The sequence below is a fragment of the Pezoporus wallicus genome, unplaced genomic scaffold (assembly GCF_028554395.1).
Source record: "Pezoporus wallicus isolate ANWC-B61680 ecotype Strahan unplaced genomic scaffold, APGP_CSIRO_Pwel_v1 contig_8542, whole genome shotgun sequence".
In the NCBI taxonomy this organism is placed as follows: Eukaryota; Metazoa; Chordata; class Aves; order Psittaciformes; family Psittacidae; genus Pezoporus; species Pezoporus wallicus.
This window is the reverse complement of record NW_026640148.1, coordinates 1,667,220-1,690,480: the sequence shown is the minus strand read 5'-3', so window position 1 is coordinate 1,690,480 and position 23,261 is coordinate 1,667,220. Positions and strand designations below refer to the sequence as shown.

General features: G+C 47.3%; 1 protein-coding gene across 4 annotated transcripts in view; it reads left to right on the top strand.

Annotated features, from left to right (window-relative positions):
- The window catches only part of MGLL (monoglyceride lipase), an 84,009-nt gene that overhangs the window by 52,619 nt on the left and 8,129 nt on the right, over nucleotides 1-23,261 (top strand). For all 4 annotated transcript variants that reach the window (XM_057417519.1, XM_057417523.1, XM_057417522.1 and 1 more), the window contains 2 exons: nucleotides 93-199; nucleotides 21,702-21,838. In XM_057417519.1, the coding sequence (XP_057273502.1) occupies nucleotides 93-199; nucleotides 21,702-21,838 (244 nt within the window). The remainder of the gene's footprint in view (nucleotides 1-92; nucleotides 200-21,701; nucleotides 21,839-23,261) is intronic.

The window sequence follows — 23,261 nt, the reverse complement described above, 5'->3', positions numbered from 1 at the left end:
GCTGGATTGAATGTGCTGTTTTTTCTTGCAGCTCTGAAGCCGTTGTGGGTTGGTTGTCAAGTTAATGATTTATACCTTAATGCTCCATTTAGGGCCCTTGTGTTCATCGCTCACGGCGCTGGGGAGCACTGCGGCCGCTATGATGACTTGGCTCAGAAGCTGACAGGACTTAACTTGTTTGTTTTTGCCCATGACCATGGTGAGTAGCCTAAAACAGTCCTTGATTTACAGCAACCCAGGCCTTTACTGAAGTAAATGCCATTAAAGCTACTCAGCAGTGAGAAAAGAGTCAATGAAATATTTACAGCTAGGCATAAATGAGAAAGGGATCATCTGTTGCTTTGTAAAGGGCTGGATATTGAGTCTGTGAAAAGCTATTCCTGTTTACCTTGAGTTTGCCTCAGCCTTGTCCTTGACATTACTGCTGGTGCTATTTTAACCTCTCTGTACACGTTTATTTCTCTTTCACCTATCCCTTGAGGGATGAAGAGGTGTTGTCCACTGTGGAAGTAGGACTGGGAGCCATTTCTGCTGGATTCATGGTCAATGTCCTAAGTGATCCCAGAGGGGAGGCTGACAGCATAGCTTTCATATATATATATATAAACTTGCTTTATATATATATATATATATATAAAAACTTGTCTGTGTGGCAGAAAGTCCATGAGGAAGGAGATGCTGTCAGTAGACCAGAGGCAATATGTAGAAAGAGTTACTGAGCTCCAGGACACACAAGCAATTTGTTCAGAGCCGCTGTGGGCCTCCCAGGAGAATGCAGTTGCTCACTGTGCATGCTTAATGTTGTGCCTTAGTCCTTCATTCCCTTAGAGGAGGGAGGGATGAAGGTTTTAAGTAGAGTAAAATAAGAGTATTCGAAGCAACGAACCTAGAAGGAATGATAAAACATTGGATTTATCACATGGATCTGATACAGAGGATGCCTCTTCTGTTGGTGGAGAAGGGCCTTTGGTGTGAAGGTTCCTTTCAGGCATGTTTTATGCTGTATAATAAGGCAGTTTGTTGCTCTCTTTTTCCTTGAACATCTTTTTGTCTAGAGAAGGATAAATATTTCATGGTTACGTTTCCATAGACTGATGTTGCTGGATTCATTAGTTCACTTAGTACAAATCTGGTTGCTCAGGCCAGTTAACAACTTCCTTCTCCCACTGAAACCTAGTTTGGGTTGCAAATTCAGCTTGGTTTTCTTCACCAGCAGTGGGGAGAGGGTAAAGAGGAACCTGAAAGCAGAGGAATGGAAACACAGCTGTGTTGCACAAAGAGCTAATTCAACTGAGCCTAGATTCACTGTGAGTTAGAAAGACAATTAACAATATATTAGGCTCTGTTAAATAGTCTTTACACCTAAAGAGGTGAGCGATGAGGATAAACTTTGGTGGAATACAGGTTACAGCCTGAGCTGGATGCCAGCAAGTGCTAAGGACATGAACACCTCCATTGCCAAATTTGCTTAGATTAGACTTGGAAGTTTGTAGCTTTCCTCCACCATTTTCTCTATTCCAGATCTCTTGCATCCCTTCCTTTGGGTATCTTTGGGTGATGTCAATTATCCAATTGTGTTAGCAAAATACTTGCTTTGTGGTCCCCATCTCTTACAGTAGCTCGTAGTCTCACAAGCTTGGAGTAGCTTTCCTGACCTGCTCATTTGTTCTGGTTCTGCTATTGTCATGGATAAAATTCCTAATAGAGGCACATTATGTAGGAGATTATGAATGCAGTTCCACAGCGTGGCTAGCGTGATTTCCCAAATGAGTTAGGAAGTTACTAGGGCTGTAGTATGCGTGACTTGACTGATTTATATTGTGTCTATGCTTCAGCCAAAAGAAGGAAAAATCATTTCCATTTGTATTACTGAGCCTGTAAGTGCTTATGCCCTGGTTTTAACCCCTGCCCAGGGCTCTGCACCGTCTCCTGCTATGCCAGGCTCCAGCACGAAGGTGGGCACTACACAGAGTAACAGCATTCACCCAAATTGCTGTCTTAGTATTGCCCCCTGTAAGATGTCACCAGCTCGGTTCTCTGTACATCAGGATTTGTACATTTAATTTTGGGGTATTTCATAGTAATCCCCACACCGTTGGACATCATAGATATGTATTAGAAGTTTTCCACTGCTGTAGTGGAAATCTAATTCCAGATGCCCTCTTACATCTAATATTATTAAATTGCTTTGGTTTGTATCAGTCCCATGAGAGAGAAAAATGGAATTTCTTTGTAATACAGCATTCTTCCTATGGTCTTTTCTATGGTGTTTTTTAGTACCCAGGTGACATTTCTGGGTTTACTTGGCATGAAGCCCCATGAAGGCAGAGTTCCTGCTGCTGGGCTGTGCATTTCTGCAAGCTCTGGGTATTCTGAAATGCCATCTCGCTTTTTCCATTTCCTTTCTATATTACTATTATTTTATTATGGCAGCATTACAAGAACAGGAAAAAGAGGCAGACAAATACATGTGCTTATTGGCAATCAATTTAGGAAAGCCCTCTGAGAAGGAACACCCGTGGGAGAGTCATCAAACTGGAGTGATACTGTGATTCTTCAATCAGTCGCAGGCAGATTGCAGCTCCTGTAGCTATAATGCAGTACTTTTTAGGGATCTGTAAAGCTGAGAGCCAAGGAAAATGAGAATAGAGAATGTGGCTTTGTTTTCTCATACCAAACATTTTCAGTCGGTAAGGCACATGATGTTCCAGCTATGCTCATCTCTCTTCCTATAACATCTCGTTTGCTGAGATCTTATTCTCTATGCTTGCATTCCATGGCCAGAACTCAGAGCAACCACAATTTCACCTTCAAAAGCACATGTCAACTAACAGCACTTACAAACACATTTCCAAGATGCACATGCCACAAAGATGGAAGCCGGCGCTTCCTAAGGGTTCTGTGCCTGTCTTATGTGAAGATGAGGAAGGCAAAATACATATCCTTAGCCTGGCAGCAGTTTCCAGCCCTTGGATTTGCTCGAGGACCTCTCCCCCAGTCTCCTGCTCTCTCCAAGCAGAATAAACTCTTTACCTGTCCTGGTACCCAGAGACCTCTGACTCTCTGACCCTCTTTGAAGCTGTTGAATATCCCACTCTCGAGTGATGTGTAACCTCAGATCAAAGCAGAGGGAAAAGTTGCAGCTCTAACAGCTTATTCACACGCTTTAGATGTTTCTAGCTGAAGTTCAGCTTTCTTCTGCAGCCCTGCTGCTACTCTGTGTGTGGTGAACGTTTGGGATGGGTTTGCAGGTCCCTCTCAGATACCTACTGCTGCTTGTGCTCCCCGTTAACTTTCTCTGTTTTCCCCTATTTAACAAAATGCTTACTCCCAAAAAGCAGAAAATAGCTGGAGCAGAGATGCTTCAAACACATCAAGTATCAGCTGGTTTTGGTTTGGGTCTTTTTCCAAGTGATTGCTGTGTTGTTCTTGCAACTGTTAAAAGACCATTTTGTTGATGAGAACAGAAGGCTTTTATTTATTCATAGCGCTGGGGAGGATTGATCTACACAGAAAGGTTAAAAAGGACTAAACATGATCAAACTGGGAGGGGGGAAATGACTAAGAAGGATGTCAGCATTAATAAGAGCAGGAATTAGGGTCGTGCTGTGGGTGAGAAGTGACAGCTCATGCACAGCAGCACGAGGGAATGTTCCTGGAGAGCACTGCTCCCCGATGATGCGCTCAGGCAGGCTTCGGGGCCATCTCCAGGGATGGAGTCAGGAAAGCCTTGGCAAGCACTGTCTGGAGCTGGTTTGCAGCACAACTGCTCCTTGGTGACTGTTAGCGGGGCTGGGTGTGGGACCGCTTATCCACAGCAATCTGTTCTCTTTCTGCTTCCTCCGATGGAGTCTACCTCGCTAGGGCAGGGAAAGTTTAAACTGCTTTTCTGCAGGGACATAGGAACGAATGGCACTGCCTGCCTGCATTCCTCTGACAGGAGGCTTGCAACAGGCTGTGGGCAGGTTTATTTGTTTTGCTCCAGAGAAGGGCTCCTGGCCTCCAGCATAATACATGAACATCGCTGGGAACGAAAATCTTCCATAGTACTGCTGGAAGTAGCCACTGGTATGGACCCGTTAGCATTTGCAGGAGTGCAAAATGACTGTTCTCCCCATGGATCCTACCCTCATTCATGCCTGCTGCAGCAGGAGGTAGCTCACATAGAGCTGAGATTGCTTGCACATGAAGTTTCACTACCCGAACCATAGCAGCAACTGCACTGCTACTGATATGTTCCTCCTTAGACAGATGCTCTCCTGGGCTAGGAAACAGAATATAGCACTAGGTGTGTACCTGGATTGGTGCATCCTCTTCTGGGCTCTTTCTGAAGTGGTGGAAGTTGTTGTCCCAGGAGAAATTCAAAGTGCTGCCCAGTCCCTTGCATATACACACGTCCTGAAGGTACCGGATGCTGCAGACAGAGCTCCCATGGCAGGGTACCACGGCTGGCAGGCAGAGAGATCTGCAGTCATGGAAAACCAGAGTGTTTCCCACACACTAGTGTTGGGAGGGGCAGGAATGCTGTTATAGTTTCCAGCATGGAGCTGGGACTGCAAGGGGCAAGAGAAACCCCGTTGTCAGGCTGAGTTCCCCTCGCTCCCTCTGTATTCCCTCTGCATAAAACCCGGCTCTCCAAGAGTCAGGAAAACTCTTTCCTTTCATGTCTTTGCTAACGGTTCCAACCTACAGACTCCTGGCCTGTTCCTGTTTGTCAGATGAGGACTGCTGCGGGGGCATTTGCCACTGATAGTTCGTTAGAATTGCCAAGCACAGAAGGAAGTTCTTTAGAGCTTCAGATCAAACTTTGCAAGTACATTCCCCATGGGGAAAAGAGCCCTTTTGTCTTCAAATTATCTTGACTTGTCTGTCTTTCAGTCTTTTATGATGTTTCATTTGGAGTGGAGAGAGAGCTGCTAAGGGATGATTAATCTGTCTCACTGTGATACAAGTGTATGGACGTAAATCTGTGCATGTAGCTCTGACAACTGCTAGAGCGAAAGCTCATGACAGAGCAAAACCAACAGGAACAGAAGGGAACACTTCAATGATTCCTTGACCCTTGATCTACATTAAGTGTCGTATGGACCCATGAGCCCTGTCTGGAATTCATCCACTCTCCCCTTTTAGCCCAGGGGAAGATGTCAAAAGCAGGCGCTGATGCCTGCTGCATGCTGTGTGGGCAGAGATGGAATGCGAGGGATATACCGGAGAAGAGCCGTGCTGTTCTGCCCCACCTCTCATGTTCTCCCTTGTAAACATCTGCTACAGGTTCCTTTTAGCAGGGGGACCCCGGAGGAGATGGCTCTTGGCCTCAGAGCACCACCAGTGCCAGTTTACCCCTGTTTTGACTCCCTATTCGGTGCGGTCCCGAGCCAGCCTAGCTCACTCTGGCCTTCCCCTCTCCCAGTGTTGAAGGACGGGTGCAGTCAGGCTTATCTGCCCTCCAGGGCAGCGGTGAGGAATGCTCAGCATGTGCAGGGCACACAGGAGGTGAAACCACAGCGAGTAATTACAGGGTGAGGTTTCGGATGCCGTGGTACACTATGTCATCCCTTAGGCAGTGAGCAAACTGTAAGAACCTGGACCAAAGTCCTCCTATAAACCAAATAGCTAATAAGTAACCTCACTTCTGCCACCCTTTTCTAGCTCTGTTCCAGTTGTGGGGGTTCTCATGTAAAGTAGGGGCTACAGCATCTGATTCTCCCAACACAGATGTGACTTATGAACTTGAAGACCAAAAAGCAAGATCAACTCAATTGGGAATGATGTAGCACAGGACCTCAGAGCAGCAGTGAGAGCTTGCTAAGGAAAACCAGTCCTTCACCTTGAGCCTCTTTGACATTATAAGCAAAATGATTCGTGCTGCGAAGATGCAACTTTCCCCATGCACTGGACAAGCTCTTGAACATGCTGTTTTAACTGGATAGTGTGTTTTCTCTTTGCTTTCCCCCACATGGCTGCATGGAGTTGGGCTCTGTTGGTGGTTGTGAGGTGGTACCTCCCAGGGGAGCCACAGCTTGCATGCTTATCACACGGTGATGCTGAAATGAGCACAGAATACAGGGTAGCCCAAGGGGAGTATCCTGTGGCCCAACTGCAAGTGCTTGGAGCTGGGTTTTGTTGGACAGAGGCGTGCCCTCTCTTACTGTTGTCTTTGAGAAGCTCCTCACAGCCTTCTGCGGCCCAGTCCTGCTCTGTCATCTCAGCTTGGAGTCTGCCACTTTAGCACTCACCTCCCATTCACACTGGCATCACAGTCCCGAATCCCTGCCTGCAGCACATGGCATCTTCCAGGGCTGTAAGCATGGCTTCTGTTTGAGGAAAGCAGACACCCAACAGCGAGAAAACACGAGGTGAATCATAAAAGCAAATACCTCCAGAGTCTGGCGCTCCAGGGGAAGCCACAAGCTGGGACTTGGAAATGCAAGTGTGGCTCTTATTCAGCTTGCAGATGAAACAACACCACGGAGCCAGGAAGCAGCTAGAGCACAGCAGACTAAAGATAAAGAGGCAGTGAGGCTGCACACGGCTGCTGGCTCTGACAGTGCACACAAACCGCAGTGGAACATGGTGCTTAAAACATGTGGGTCAGGAAAGGTGCAGGGGATACTCCAGAGATGGTTCCTCTCTGTTCCACTCAGGGGGTGAGACCTTGTTTCGTGGACTTCCCATGGGTAATACTGGGTCCAGAAGTGGAGAAACATGGTGCTTCCCTATCTTTTAGGCAAGGGGGGTTGGAAACTGTGAGCACTGGATACATCTTTAGCAGGGACACATAGAGACAAGAACACCCCAAATCAGACTTGTAGTGTCACCTAATGCGTGGTATGAAAACATGCCAAACCAGGCTGGGCTGCTCAAAGCAATCTATTTGTGTATCCTGCCAATTATTTGGTTTTAAGTCAGGTTTAATTGTGGTATCATCAGTGATACAAGACAGGCAGGTCAGTTCTGTGCTTCAACCCAGAGCTAGATGCTGGGTGTAGGCCTTGTTTGGATGGGGGGTGGGGAAGGTGACGAAGATGCTCTTTCATCACTGCCCCTATATGTGGACATCACTGGATGGTAATGCTGGACTGCAGTAAGGACTGCCAAAGAATGGTTATGGTTTCCTCTGTTCCCTCAGTCTGCTCCTAGTAACAGCTCAACCGTTTCCTCACTGCTGTAGATCCACCCTATAACAATAGGTTATTGAATAAACAACAACATATCATCCAGTTGATCTTTGGCTCAGGTCCTGGCTGAGCTGAGCTTGCTCTTTGTGCAGCAGAGGTGTGGGCTGGGACACCCTCTACTCCCGTCTTGCCCTATCCATCTTCTGTCATGAGCTCCATCAGGTGATGAGAAGGTGCTGCAGATCTGGCTCGCCTGGCTTGCTGCAAGCCCACTCAATGAGGGGAACCCTTCTGGGGCACGCTGGGATCTGAGGAGCTGGCTCTTTACTCCCAAAGGAAGGGGCCGTGCAACCCGCCCTCGTGCTCCTAATTATTCACTGCTTACAAATGAGCAGAGGGAGAAATGTCAGTGGGTCATCCCATGAGACAGTGCATCTCCTCAGCAGCTGCCTCCTGAACAAAGCCTCGCTGTTGGCCTTCACACAAGGAGGCGTGAGGCTGTAACAACGGGCCCCAGTGAGAGGGGCTGCAGCGGCAGGAGGAACAGAGTGCTCCCTTCGGAGCGCAGGCACGCTGAGCGTGGAGCTGTCAGCACTGGCCACTTTCCAGGCTGTGCTCCTCAACCTGTCACTGTTAACTGTTAACAGACTGCATGGCAGAGGAAAGACATGGCATTCATTCGGGGAACTTCAAAGGCTTCCTTCTTCCTACGAGGACTGAGTCCTTCTGGCTCCTCTTCCGTGACTCTGCCTCTCGGATCAGAGATGCCCTCTGTGATAAAGAGGAATGGGCCACTGAACATTGGGACTAAGTGATAGGAATTATTGGATGAGTGGTCCTGATAACCAGGACAAAGTGTTCGCTTTGGTGAGTAAGAGACATTAAAGAGGAAATGGCCTTGGCTGAATGAAGCTCATTTTGTTCATGGTTTTGCTGCTTTTGTCTCAAAGATCTACGCAATTGTCACCGGTAGTCAGTCTGCACGGATTTATATGAATCCACACATCAGGGTCAATTCTGCTTCCACAGCTGCTCAGGTAAATCCAGGATAACTGTGTCACCGTGTCAGAAAACAGGCTCAGGCATGTAACTCATAACAGCATTTCCTATTAGCGAAGGGAGGTTGGCAACCTCGTGTAATGTTTTCAACAGCTTACTTGCTGTCCCATAACCAGTTTTGCTAGCTGCAGGCAGACGTCTGCATGCAAGATGCTTGAGAGTGGAAGGACAAGGACCAGATGGTTATTAAAGAGCCAAGACTGAGAGAGCAGATCATTTCACATTGTTAGTTATGTCTGTTATCTGGGGCTACTGGACAGACATCAAACTTGCTTCAAACTGTGCTCCAGGGGTCATTTCCTTCACTGATTTCCATGGCAGGACGTTAGTTCATATCAGCAAGGGCTTTGGCCTCAAGAAGAGTGAGAGGAATCTGTGTTCTTCAAAGGAAAATGAATAAATAGATGCTGCATATACTATCAGTGGGCCTTCTCCATTAACTGTGTGGCTGGTGGGATGGAGAGCACTTTCAACCAGTCTACAGGGGTACCAGACCATGGAAACTGAGCACATGCTGGAGCACCTTGACAGGCTGAAGGAATGGACTGGCAGGGACCTCATGAAGCTTTAACAAAGGCACTTGTGAAGCTCTGCATTTGGGCTGGGGTAACCCCATTCAGCATTAAAGGCTGGGCACTGAATGAACAGAAAGCAGCTCTGCAGAGAAGGACCCTGGGGATCCTTGCAGGCAAGTTGAACAGAGGTCAACAGTGTGACCTTGTGGTGAGGAAAGCCACCAGATACTGAGCTGTGCTGGAAAGATTATAACCAGCAACTCAGGAGAAGTGATTATTCTTCTCCATTCAGCATTTTTGGGACCACATCTGAATCACTGGGTCCAATTTGCTGCCCAGGAAAAGGAAAACATTGGCATACTTGAGCAAGGCCAGAGGAGGCTGTCAAAAACAATTAGGGTACAGGAGAACAAGATGTATGAGGAGAAGCTGATAAAACCGGGTTCATTTAGCCTTAGAAGAGAAGGGTAAGAGGGGATCTTATTGCTGTCTACAAGTCCTCAGCGGGAGGGCATGGAGACAACAGAGCCAGACTCTTCTTGGAGGTGCATGGTGATGGGATGAGAGGGAATGACACAAGTCACAGCATGAGAAATCCCAATCATGCACAAGGAAAAGGTTGTCACCATGAGGGCAGCGAAATGCTGGAGCAGGACCCGGACAGATGGGGAAATCTCTGGCCTTGGAGATGTTTAAAGCTCAACTCAAGGCCCTGAACAACTCAATTGAATGGGAAACACTCTGAGTAGGGCCTTGAACTGGATAATCTCTGTGTGTCCCTCCCAGCCTCAGTTGCTCTTTATGAACTATAGCACACCCTCGCTGCTGGTATTTGGGGTGTTGCTTCCAGAATTAAGGAACAGAAAGTTTTGAAGTGGGTGAAGGAATGACCCTTCTAAAAGGAGACTTGACTGGTATCGACAGTTAAGAGCTGCTTCATCCTCAGGGAGATGCTTTTCAATGTCTTTACACAAGGAGAAAGAGGAAGCGTGTTTATTTTCACCTTCACAGGGACAGGTTTTCCTTAGCAACAGCATCTCTGGAATGGGACAAGCTTTGCTATTGTTTATTTCTCACATGTGCCTAATTTGGAGGAGGTTGGTTGAGAAGCTAATTACTGATGATTCCTCACCTATGAATGTGTCTTCATGCCCGTGTGGAGCTTGTCACCCTAGTGAGTTACAAATGACTGCTCTGAGCCACTGAACACCGTTTGAAGAGTACAGAACTTTAGTGTATGTAACTCTGTTGGATTAAAACATGTTCTGGTTTCCTTCAATACCCTTTTAGATAGAGACCAGGCATCAAAGGAGCAGAGTCTGTCCCAGGTTAGTGTCTAGCTCAGCACTAACCTGGAGGAACAGCCTTATTAAGGAGGGCAGCATTTAAAGAGAGCTTGTATTTGCACCGAGCAAAGGCAAAGGATGGGCAGCTTTACAACGTAAAATGTATAACCGGTTGATAAATGACCTAAAACTGCCATTTCATCTTCATTGTTAATGCACTTTGTGCCCCACCAACATTGGAAACCACTGACTAAAGTTGTTCTTTATGAACTACTGGCTGCGGTATCACAGGGAATTATTCACTAAAGGAAGCAAAACTTTCTCAGACTTCAAATGAGAGACCTGATCTTCCTTATAAGAGGAGTCGGGGTCTGAAGGCACGGGGAGCTCTCTGTGGCTGCCCGCGTTTGTGGGTTCGGATCAAAACCATGGCAGTCTCATTCAGGTTTGCACTAAAGGTTGTTATGAACAGATTCCCTGCGCCTGCCCCAGGCAGAACTACTGCACCGTGATGCTTAGCACGGTGTGAAACACCATGAGCTGGTACAGGGTCCAAGCATCCAACAGCCAGGCATGAGATCCTCGCAGAGCACTGTCCTTTCATGGCCCATGTACTCCTATGAGGTTAAAGCTTGGAGGCAGGGATGCAGAAGCAGCCTGTGTGCTTAGGAGTTTGAATGTTCACTATTTGATTGTTTGCTTGCTCATTCATAAAGCACACTGTGTTGTTACAGAGCTGCTGTGCCTGGTTCAGACTGGTGGCTTTCCTCCATCAGTAACTAGCCCTGGTGATTTCCCTGGGGGTTGCTCTGTCTGTTACAGCCCATGAGCCCCTTAAGGAATTGTCTCACAAGCCCTAAAACTAATAAACATCTTTCTTACTACAAAAGATGCGGAGACTTCCTAAACCCCAATATGTTCTCTGCAAACAAGAGATTGAACGTTGCAGCAACCAGCCCTGAAAGCCAAACAAACAATGAATGAGGGGGAAATTAATCCTTTCTTGACTCACGTACTTGGATTCTTCCCTCTTTAATCAGTCTGAGCGTTGCAGAGAAACATATTTGGTTACAGTGCCTGGTGTTTTCAGTTAATCATGTTCCTCCTATTGCACAGTCATTTTGAATGTGAAACAGGACATTGGTTTGTTTATTAAAACGTACTCCTGTTAGCAGCACAGACAGGAAGGCACTCCCTGCGTTATCTGGGTTTCTATCTGTATCTATCTATAGCATCCCTCTGTTGTTCACACATGGCCAAAGCTCAGGTTTTAAGCCGGTTTGCTTGCTCCAAGCACTGTTCTGCTGGAGCAGGCTCTCCCAGGCTCCTGATCCTCTGACTCTTAGAAACCCCTCACCTTCTGTCCCAGTCTATTCCTGCCCACTTATGTATCATGTAGCCCTTTGAGGCAACAGGCTGGTCTTCCATGTACCAGACATATTTTCCTATTGTTTCAGGGATGGTGTCAGTGTGTGCACACTGCAGCTTCTCTTCCATGTCAGAATGCCTTTCATTTAAAACTATGTTTATAATGTGATTCTTAGGTGGGTTGGGGGTTTAGCTCTCAGTTACTTGAGCTCTGATGTCTCTACACACAATACACGCTTGCAGCCTCTGAAGGTGGTAGCTAAATGTCACTAACTTCAGTGGGGCCAGAATTTGACTCATGGTTTTCAAGGTTGTTTTTCCTGTTTTAGCAAGAAGCTGACATGTCTGGGAGTGTTCTTTTGAAGAAGAAAGGATTATTTTAGCTGCCAAAGGGGGGTACAGGGAACTATGGGAGTCCTGGCTGGTGATCTGGGAAAATGATTCCAGGTTTGAAGAAATGAAGCTTCATTAATCTGTGGCAGTGTGATCCTTTTCGTTTCCAAGCCCTTTAGTGAAGCAGAGCATCTGCTTGGCCTCCAGTTCACTCTCCAACCCGGGTGAGATTTTCCAGCACCACAATAACATTCCTTTCGGCCTTGAACATCTCCTGCCTTTATAATAACAAAGTGAGGACTGCAAAAGATCTCTCAAAACCAAAGGCCATCTGGAAGAAGTCTTACCTGAAGGTGTGTGTGGAGCCCACTCTGAAGTCATCTGTGCATTCTGGCTCTCAGGGAGCTGGTTGCAGTGGACGTGTTTGAGTTTCATAATGCACTAAAAGACATCAAATGAGAGCTTGTCAACCCATTTCTAAGCAAGAGCCAGTCCTCAGGTGGCAGCATGTCTTGGTCTGCCAGCTGTGGAGAAGTTTTAGTGACCTGAGGTAGGAAAGTTCTTTTGCTTGGTATTCTGAAGACTTCCCTTGATGGCACATAGCTTTAGGTCTGGCTACGGGCCGCTATGTTTCAATAGAGCAGCAGTTTTAGGAGCCACGGATGTCTCTTTCAGGTAGTGATCCCCATTAATCATATGATTGATCCCACATAAAATCATAGAATCATAGAGTAGTTAGGGTTGGAAAGGACCTTAAGATCATCCAGTTCCAACCCCCTGCCATGGGCAGGGACACCTCACACTAAACCATGGCACCCAAGGCTCTGTCCAACCTGGCCTTGAACACCACCAGGGATGGAGCATTCACAGCTTCCCTGGGCAACCCATTCCAGTGTCTCACCACCCTTACAGTAACGAACTTCCTCCTTATATCCAATCTAAACTTCCCCTGTTTAAGTTTTAACCCGTTACCCCTTGTCCTATCCCTACAGTCCCTAATGAAGTCCCTCCCCAGCAACCTTATAGCCCCCCTTCAGATTCTGAGCTCCAAGAATGCAAAACTTCCTGTGAATGGCTCTTCACAGGCTGTGAGGGAGCTCAAAGTATCTCACCTGTATTTCAAGGGAGGAGGCAGACAAATAAGAAAGGTTGAATTGTAGCTGTATAACATTTTCTTATGTCCAGATGCTAAGCATTTGCTCTCAGAACTGCTAAGGAAGGGCTGTGGATGGAAAACAATCAGTCATATGTCCCATAATAGCATGCTGGTTGACTAGTTTGGTAGTTCTGTGTTCTTTGACTGAATTTGTATTCAGGATTGCACCTGGGATCTTGACCACTTCATAAACAATGCAGTAATTACTCAGTGCCAACTACACCTGTGCTTTAATCCACCCTCCATCAGTGTTCCCATGGGTGGGAATAACCTCTTTCAATCACAGGTGAGATTTCCCAGGGCATTATAGCCCATGCCACAGAGCCTGTCCTGTGCACTTGGGGGTTAATGTCTCTGAAGCTCCCGTCTGCAGATTCAGTTCCTGGGCAAGGCTGTTATACCCACAGCATCCCTAATGCTGGGATTTATTCCAGGCTTGGCAGTACTCTCCAATTTGAGAATCCTTGTTTAGCTTCAAAAGTGAAGTAAAAACGGAAAGTGCTGAATTGTAGATGGTACAAAGCCTGATGCTCGCAGCCCAGATCCCTGAACGTTGACATCCTCTGCACTGCACTGATTTTCTGGCTCTGAATTTACCAAAGACAAAGCATGCCAGGAGACCATGGCAGTTTGTCTGATGCTAAAAAATAGGCAGCCTGGTCCATAGTGGTGCCAAGTTCATGCTCAGTTCTGTGGAAGGGGAAGGGAAAGGGGGTTTGGGGCTTTTCTGAACTGTGATTGCTTGATCCAACCTGTTATTTTGGTTACAATCCTGTGCCTTTTCATCAACTTTGCACCTATCCTGCCCAGATTTTGAGGAGAGCTTTCTCTGAGCTGCCAATACACCCTCTCTGACTGAGTGCCAAGCAGCTTGCATCGCCCAAAAGCAACATACAGGTCCGTAACCATCAACAGCTCAACACTTGTACCTCTGTGTTGTTCACTAAGTGCAGACCTGCCAGCTCGTACTCATTGTCTACTGTCAACCAGCTGTGGTTTGAAATGAGTAATAGAGCACAGAAAGCAATAACCTGCCTGTTTGATCCGGGCCTGTTTGGGAGATAGATATAGATGTAGCGAGGATTCAGAGTTGCAGGGACGGGAGTTACACGGAAAAAGGGGATCAAGTGCCAAAAAGCAGCTGAAATAATGACACTGAAATCAATCTCTGCCCAGAAAGGACAAAGCTTTGCTGCAAGACCGATTGAGTGGAGCTATTTTCTGCTGTGCTCCTTTCCCCGTGCACCAGCTAAATACCACCCAGCCCCGAGCCAACTGGCAGCCGTGGGGCTCTGCTCTGGCATGCTGGGAATGGTTGTTCCACCCAGGAATGCTCCCTGCCAGACCTGCTTCATCAGAAGGGTTCTTCTTAATTGTGTTGCTCCTGAGCAGGTCTGGCAGGGTTTGAGGAGCTCCAGCTCTGTGTGAGTATAGCAAAAGCAAGCCTGCCCTTATTTGAAGTAATCCACCTGCCACTCACCCACTGAGGTTGTGCAAGGTGGGCATACAAAGCTATCAGCTCTGAAGAGCGGTGTTCCCTTCGTGTCTTGTCAGGAACGGGGACAAATCCCGTCTAATGAGGGTGGCACTGCCATGTGGTGATGTGAAGGAGGGAAGCAAAGAGCAACAATCTCTTTAGCTCTGTGGGAAAGCTCCCTTTGGACAGGTTGATTGAGAACTGGAAGTGCGACCCGTGGGGAGAACTGATCCTGAATGCAGGACTTTGGGAGCTCTGCTTTGCTAATGAGCTTTGGGAGGATTAATTGGTCCAACACCTTGCCGGTGCCTTAGGAAGTGATTCCCTCTTTATAGAAGCATCATGATTATTGTTATTCATTTGCCAGTTGCTGAAAAAAAAGATATAACAGAAAAAAAAGCAGTGCCAAGATTGCTTTGGAATAGGGAAACGCTGTACTCCAGTGCCAAGAATCTCACAGACTAAACAGAACCCAGTGGGAGCCCTTGCTCCATACGGGAACTCGTGTTTATTTTAACATGTAAATAAATTGGGTGAAGAAATGGGTCTTTTAAATCGTGGGTTTTTTGTGTGTTTGTTATTGATGTGAGTTCCCAATGGGTGGTCTGCACGGAGGGGAACCTTTTGAAGATAGCTTGAAAGGGAGTTGTGCCTGTCCCCCAAGACATTTGTCAGCAGCATGGAGGGAGTTCTTACATGAGCTAGCTTTCATCTTCTGTTCTTGATGCTTAATCTACTGTTAGCAGGGAAGAATTAGGCCTGTCGTCCCTGAGCTGAATTGATGCGATTGTTTTCTCAAGCATGGCCGTACTCAAGGCACACGTATGGAGCTTGCAATGCGAGGAGCTCGCTCGCGATGCAGCAGCGTGCTGGGCAAGGCTCCTGCTCAAGGGATCAAGAGGTGGGTCATTAACTTGCAGCTCTCTTTGGAGGGGAACAATCAGGCGGGCTGTGCAAACTCTCAGGCAGGGCAAATGAAACCGTCTTAAAGCAAATAGAAGAGCACGAAATGAATGGCCTTTGTGAAGGGGAAAATGGAAATGTTTTCTAGTTAAACAAGCTGTCATTTAGGACTTAATAGCATGTGCGTGTCGGAGAGCCAAACCCACATGCCAGTCGTGCTTTGGAATCAATGGGCAGGGAAGGGGATTGTGCAGTTCCGCTCCAGCGCTGGCTGTCCCATGGAAAAATTGGACATCTTGAGTTGGTGCCTCAGTTGTTCTAAAGGTGGAGCTTGGACCAGGAAGTTAATGCGAGTGGATTTGCAACCTTGGTTTTGTCAGGGGAAAAAGTAAAGTTTGCACCCTTTTGGGGGGATTTTATGGTACTAAAACAAGGTAAGAAAATTGTATATGATTTTAAAGCTAAATTAAAAGAGAAGGGAGATTGCCCTTGGCTGCTCTCCTCTCCCAGTGAAACTCTGGCTAACATTAGTGGTGTCTTAAGTCGTAAGCAGAGAGCAGAAAAGAAGCTCTTCTCTGTTCTTAAAAGATCAGCAACAAATAGGTCAAGTGAACACGGGAGACCCTGGATTAACTCCAGCAAAGTCCATGCGATCTTTTCTGCAGTACCCAAGCACTGGTGCTGGTTCAATGTCATGGCAGAATAAGTCTTTGAAAAGCTACTTTGATGCTAAACCAAGTCACCTCAATGATACTGTAGGAAATGATCTGCTCCTCATGAAAGAAGGCAAAATCTCAGTGCAACACTGCAAGAATAACAGTGAAAAGTTATTCTAGGGCCTTAAATATAATCACTTAGTGCCAGATTATAAGACTCCTTAGAGGAACCATACGTTGTGCCTCACTGATTAGATATCTTACATTTATATTGTGGTTTTCAACCCATGGGAAAAGAGATTAGATAGGAATCATTTCACCCATCACCAAAGGAAAGTCTTTTGCAGAGGAGCTCAATGGCTGCTCAACCAGCTATGCCAGCTCCGTGCAGTGTGTTCAAACCCCTGATCCCAGCAGCCCCGCAGAGAAGGGCATTCCGTTTAGCTCTCTTTTGCTTTAGTATTCTTGAGGGCTGGTTTGGGAGGTGGCATTGCAGAAGGGGCTGAAGAAGAAAGGAGAATACGGCTGTCTATGGACTTTGTGGAAAAGGAACTGGGCTCCGTATTCCTCTGTCATGGGGCTTAGCTCCTACCAGCCATGAAACAGCATCCTGGTGGATAGGGATGACAAAGCTCCAGACAGTGTGGGAGGTGACTGTGGTATATGCAGGCTTTCACACTGTCTTAATCCCCTTTCATTACATGTCCCAAGAGACACTTACATTCCTGCTCTGGCCGCAGTGGCTGCTGTTTGTAAAGGCAGCTTGCGAAGGACTCGTGATTTTGCAACACACCCAGATGGGGTTTTTCAGCATGGTTTTCATGAGCAACATGATGTTCCAGGAAGACTTTTAAGGAACTGCAAATCAGAGCCAAATTCAGCAACAGCAGAAGGAACAGGCGAGGCTTCTAAAGCCAAAGGAACCGCGCTTGTATCCATTAGGCATGAATTGACTGCTAACATTGACAACAACAGTTTGCCTTGTTGGGCAGACTCAACCACTGCTGTGACATGCACCAGGTCGTTTTGTTTGTCATCTTTGGAGTACAGAAAAGATTCCCGATGGCTCCAGCAAGCTGACCCGTTCCCTGCTCCCAGCAGAAGGCACAAAGCATTTTAGTGTGGAAAATTGCCTGTTCCTTTTTTTTTTCCCCCTTAACCAAGACAACAAACAATATAACTGTGTGTGTGTGTATGCACCATGCTAAAAATATCTGAGCTCTGCAAATGTGCCTCCGATGTGGGAGGAGGCGGCTTGCAGTTTGCTGCACCCTTTGTGTGAGGCAAGTGAATAAAAGCTATCCAGCAAATGCCGAAAGGAAAATGATTTTCCTAAGCCTGGGGAGGAAGAGGGAAGCTGACGGACTTCTGTGTCCAGGGTACGACTCCCTTTTGGTAAGAGAGAGGCAGAATCTGCCTGTAATTCTTAGTTACATGCTCCACAGATAAAACACCAAGGGTGGAAAGATACTTCTTTGGGTACCATATCTAGTGGGTTTATAATGTGCCTATTATCATGGAAAACCCAGCATATTCCCTGTATCTATATAGGTGGTATGAAGGAAAGGATGCTGAGGACTACCCAGGTGGAGAATTGTGGTCAAAAGTTACTAAGGATAAGCATGGGGTTTCAGATCCGCAAGGAACATAAAGATGGAAGCAGTGATGAGAGGGTACCCTCTCCTTTTAGGTTCTAATGCTGATGTGAAGTAGTCCTGGAAAAGCCTTAGACCAAATATGCACAGTGTAAAGCTTGTCAATGCTGCAGAGCAGGTTTACTCCACACTGTGCCACATGGTCCTGGCTCCTGGTGGTCCAGATCATGGACCTGCTCCCTTCCAGCCTAAGCAATGCTTTTTCTTCCTATGGAAACCAGAGCTGTCGGAGAGGAAGACAGAGGTGGTGCACAGGGAAGGCTGATTCAGCACAGTAGCTGACCTAGGTGTCAGCTTTACTACAGTCAAGGCAGCATGGCAAGTCCTGGGACATCTCGTGCTGCTTCTCCTCATTCAGATGTCTCTGCCTTGTCTTTGCTCTCCATCTCCATGCAAAATGAAGAGTGCTTAAATGTGGGGCAGACAGTGCTGAATGCCTCCAGGCATCAGACTCGATTTGGTTGGGAATGGAAAAAGGAAAAATAAAAGCAGAAAGCACTCCCTTGTTGTGATAAGCCTGTTCTCAGGGCAAGGAAGCCGCTTTGTCGAGTAGGAATGTGCAGATGAACTCAGAGGTGCTTCCTGTGTGTATTTGTTCTGAGCGGAACGTTTGCTTTGCTACTGACAATGCAGGCACAGGCTGTTGACTTCTCCAGATGTTGTCTGTCCTGCTTTGAAGCTTCTTCCTGTTGTTTTAGTTGTTTGTGGGTCTGAATGGTGGATTAGATGTGCTGCTTGTTAAACAAGCAATTAAACATTGAGAGCTTTGCAATCCAGTATGTTTAATGAATGAGCTTTGCTCACTTGATGAGAAGGATGGGTACTTGACTCATTAGCAGACAAGCAGGGTTGGTGCAGTAGTGAACTGGTACAATTCAAACTGTTTACTAGTTTGTTAATATATTTTTTGCATTAAACCTTAAGAAAACACCCAAGCAGAAAATCAAAGCTTCTCTCAACATTTGCTGGATGAACCCATTAGTAGTGCTTGGTGTATTGTCTCGCCCACATTCTCCATCTCTGTGCTTTCTCCCATCGCCTCCTCTGCAAAGCTACACTGCCTTACAGCCTGGGATTAGAGTTCATTATTACTTTTAGAGCTTGCACTACCTTGGACCAGGGTCTGTGATGCTGCCCTGAGGTGCTGGGTGCTGTATGAGTGCAAAAACCTTACTCAGATGAGTTCAAGTAGGGCTCATAAATACAGACATCAGCCGTAATGACTCGAGACATCCCTAAGCTAACTGCAAGCTGGATGTGAAGCCACATAGACAGGAAACCAAGTGTGCCATGTGGACGTGCGCTGGCACCCACAGCTCTTTAGAGAGGAGCGTCTCATGATTGTGACCTCACGTTGCCCTGTTGAAACCAAGGGAAGTGTTGTGATGAGGAACTCACAGAGCTGTGGTTCTCATGACACTTCTCTGTTGTCTCCTTTGGATGTGGTTAGTTCCAGTTCCTGGGTGCAGGCAGTTCCCCTCTTCTTGCACCCACTGCCTCACCACCGGCACTGTGGAACCGCTATGTCAGAGTCATACCCAGCAAAACCCAAAGCAAATAGCTTTACATCAAGGCTGAACCCGACCTTTCATTCTTAATACCTCTAAAGGCAAAAGAGAAAAACATGTCAATATTCTCGACTGTATTGATGCTTGGTTGTGCACATCTTTCATCTAACTGAAGAGGTCTTAGTTCCTTACCCTGAAGCTTTCTCAGCTTGGAGATCCAAACTTGCAATAAACTTGTTCTCTGGTGGAGAATTCTCTGGTTTCTTGGAGGGGAAGAGAGAAAAACAGTCAAATACAAAGAATTGAACCTAGCAATGCCAGCCAGCTAACCCTGTGCAAGGGACTGGGATAGCATCACAGCAAAGACATGCAGGGCCTTCCTTTACCACACACGCCGACAAACTGCTCCTCAAGCATCGCTATGAGCCACCTGGGTGGCAAACAGTGATTTAATAGTTAAAAGCAGGGTCAAAAGGTGTGTTCATTAAGTTACTAATAAAAACCCCAGGAGAGATGCTTGTCCCAGCTATTGCAGAGGTATTTCTTGGCTCCCACAACCTCTGGCTGCTATGAACAGTATCACTGGTATATGGTAAGAGCGGGGGATTGGCTCCATGCTGAGGACCAAGGAGGCTTCCTAGAGCTGTCTCTGTCTCATCCAAAAATAGAGCAGAGCCTCACAGCTCCACAGCAGGGAATCATGGCCTACACAGACCTGGTTTGCTATTTCTGCTTGCTCAGCTGTCTCACACAGACACTGAAGAGAGACTAGAAACAAGTGCAAGCATCACCGGAGAAAAAGAATTGGAAGGGCAAAGCTTTGCAAAGAGGAATGTTCCTCTCTCTGGGCTCTTTAACTCATATTAACCTGCTAGATTTGAGATTTAAATAAGGGGGATGCAACACATTTAAGGTCCACAAAATGAGTGGAATGGATAGTATAAAAGTTAGGGAAGGCTCGCTTTCCATCTGTAATAAAAAGCAGTTTAAAGTTAATAGACCCACTAGCACATACATAGCTTCTTAGACTATTACAGTTTGCATCTGAATTGGCTCTTTGATTTGTTTCTGGTCACTGAGCCATGGCAGATCCACTTGCTGGATCACATTTTGGCAGGGATTGGGGTGTATGCATGGAAAGCAGAACCAGTACCGCGTCATTTATAAGACAGCATGACATCTCTGGGTTTACCTGGCAGCCAACATGACTGATTGCAGTGTTCCCACCTCTGAAGAGCACCTGGCAGGACAAAAGAAGGACAAGTCTGTGGCTCAGTGTTTCTTAGATGGAGTGTCTTTAGTCCAGCTTTTTATTAGCCGTTCTGCCTGGTTTGCAGGGTGCTTTTCTTTGCCTGGCTTACAGGAAAATCAAGTTCAGACACACGGATTTCTTCTGTCACGATATTGCCAGCAGATCTGTACCTTTCAGGCTGGGTGGGCAATTTTTCTTTGCTGCTCACTAGCGGGGGTACCATCCAGCAAGAGAACAATTATCAGGCACTTCACATCCTTGGACACGTCATTGTCCCTTTGTGCCTTTAAGTGTGCCTAAGGGCCCACTGGAGAAGGCCTAGGGAGACACACAGCAGGAGGGAGATGTCTGAGACTCCCTAATGCCCTATCCCGTATGGATGGGATGTGTTTTCCCATTCCCAGTTTTCCTTAACAACCTGCGTGGACCAACAACGAGCAAGGAGACTGTCTGTAAGGAAGACTCCTATTTGTGGTAGATAGCAGCATGTACGTGTGCTCAGGTGAACATGCAAACTGCTTCCCCAGGGTGGTTATTCATTTCAAGCCCTTGCAAGCTCAAAATTGCCTGGGACTGTGTTGGTGGCGATGCTGGCTCCTGCTCTGCCAGGGATGCCACTGTTCCCATAGCAACTCACCAGCTCCCGTTTTAGTCTTTCCCTTCCCTTTGATCAGACAAGATAATACCCAGCTACAGAACCAGCTCACAGTGCCCAGGTGCGGCACAGTTTGCGTTAGCTCTTGTTTGGGTACTTACCCACTGCTGGAGGCTGTTGCAGCCTCCGTCCCTTGTCCTTCTCTGCCGAGAGCACTTCACCTCCTAGCAGCGAAGGTTTCCAGCCCACGCAGTGCTCCAGGGTGTCAGGAGGAAAAAGCAGGACTCTGCAAAGCTCCTGCACACCCAGGCACTGGAAAAGGCTGCGTCCATGGCCCGTGAAGTTTATAGCTCCATAGCTAGTGCTTGGAATATTTCTGTGCCTTGCCAAGACTCTGCACAGCAGTTACTGCTGTACAGTGAGCCCTCAGACCCCAGCAGCTATGATCCCTGGGGAAAAAAAACCCTTTCCCAGGATGCAGTGACCCACCACCTCTACAGCAAGGCCAGACAGCCCCTCTGCTCTCCTCACCCTGACGGGTGCAAAGGGATTAGATCTTCACTCTTAGTTTGGAAGAGCAGGCAGGAACACAGGGGAATCTAAGATTTCTCTTCATCAGACCATGGACAGGATGGTGCTTTTTAAACCACTCTGTGCAGCTTCCTTTGTACTCCTGCAGCACTCTTCCTGTTGAGCGATGACTGCAGGAGAAGGTCAAGTGAGGACACAGTCCAAGAGGCATGATTCTGTTAAAACCCTCCCTTACTGCAACCGCTGCTTTGAATGACTTAGATGTGTGCTCTGCTCTCTTCCCCTACAGTTGGCCATGGGCAGAGCGAGGGCGATCGTATGGTTGTCTCAGATTTCCACATCTTCATCAGGGACAGCTTGCAGCACATTGATCTCATGAAGAAGGAGCACCCTGAGCTGCCCGTTCTCATCCTGGGGCACTCCATGGTAAGCACCATTCCCTATCCGTCCCACAGCACCAGAACACGTGCCATAGCACGGGGGTGTTCTTGTGGATGGCAGGAAGTAAAGAACTCAGCCCACAGCAGGAAGAACAAAGCCACAAGCGACCTTCCCTTCCGCTTCATTCACTGCCTGCTTTGCCAGCTTGCCTTACCCCATGAGATCCATCTGGAGTACAGTCAATCCTTAACTTTTCTGCCCGGATCATGGTCCTAATTAGTGCCGTTTGCAACAATGGGTCTAACATTTAATAGGACCTTTCATTCACACAGGGTATATGCTAAGTCCCACCACATCCCTGCAGCATTAGGCTTCTCCTTTCATTTTCCCCAGTAACCAGGAGGTTAAGCCTTCCAAAGCTCTGTGAGCAGCGAGGGGATGAAACACGAAAATACCCTGTAGCCTCATTCTATTCAACAAGCTAAGAGGGAAATGTACGAGGGATTAGGGCTGCAAAAACAAAGGCACTGATTTGGTGAACAGATCTCAAGTCTGGTTCTGACAGCACGGGCCAAATCCCTTTATTCAAGGCAGCAGTATTCCCACTGATGTCATTGATCTGCTCTCTCTGCCTTCCCAAAGGAGAAGAAAACGAATGAGTACTTTGGGATTCAGCCCATGCTCAGATAAACAAGTGTTCTTCCATAAGAAGGCATGGCATGCTCCCAGGTGCTCCAAAGCCGCGCTAACAAGGAGCTGATTTCCCAGCGAGGTCTTTGGGATGCTTCACGCTGCCACTGCAGTTAACAAGCCCCTGGTTCTCCGGCAGGGTGGAAGTTCACCAAACATTCCCCTTGGCAACTAATCCTCTGCAGACTTCCCTGAGGAAGCAAGCCAGGTCCTGTCCATCCCCATCAGCCCTGTCCTTGTGCAGGGGGGCTCAGCCTGGCCCGTGTTCAGCTCTGAACCAGGGGATGCGTGCTCACTGAGCACAGCGCTGTGGGGCTGGGAATAATGAGGAGGAGAACACTGAACTAGCAGTGATTAGGGAGGATTTTGGGGTGGCTTTGCTGTTGCCCAGGTTACCAGAGACACAAGCATGGCACGAGCCCGGCTCCACAGCATCATCCCACTGCAACACCAGTCTATCACACTGATAGAGCCTCAACTTTTTAAGTCTCACCTGAACGACCACTTGAGACATTTCTTCTCAGTCCTTTTCACTGAGGAGGACACAAGGCATCCTATGGAGCTGATGGACATTGCATAGAGAGTTGAGTTCAGTGTGATGGAAGGGTTTATAGCATGGGAACAGAAACCAGGTCTCTTCTCCCCCATAAAACCCAGATACCCCAATGCCCTTACTCCTGCAGCCTTCCTCACTGACCACCATGCGCTCTCACTGGGCAGAAAGAATTTGCTTGTTTGGACTAAACCCCTTCCAGCACCAGCATTACTGTACAAAGGT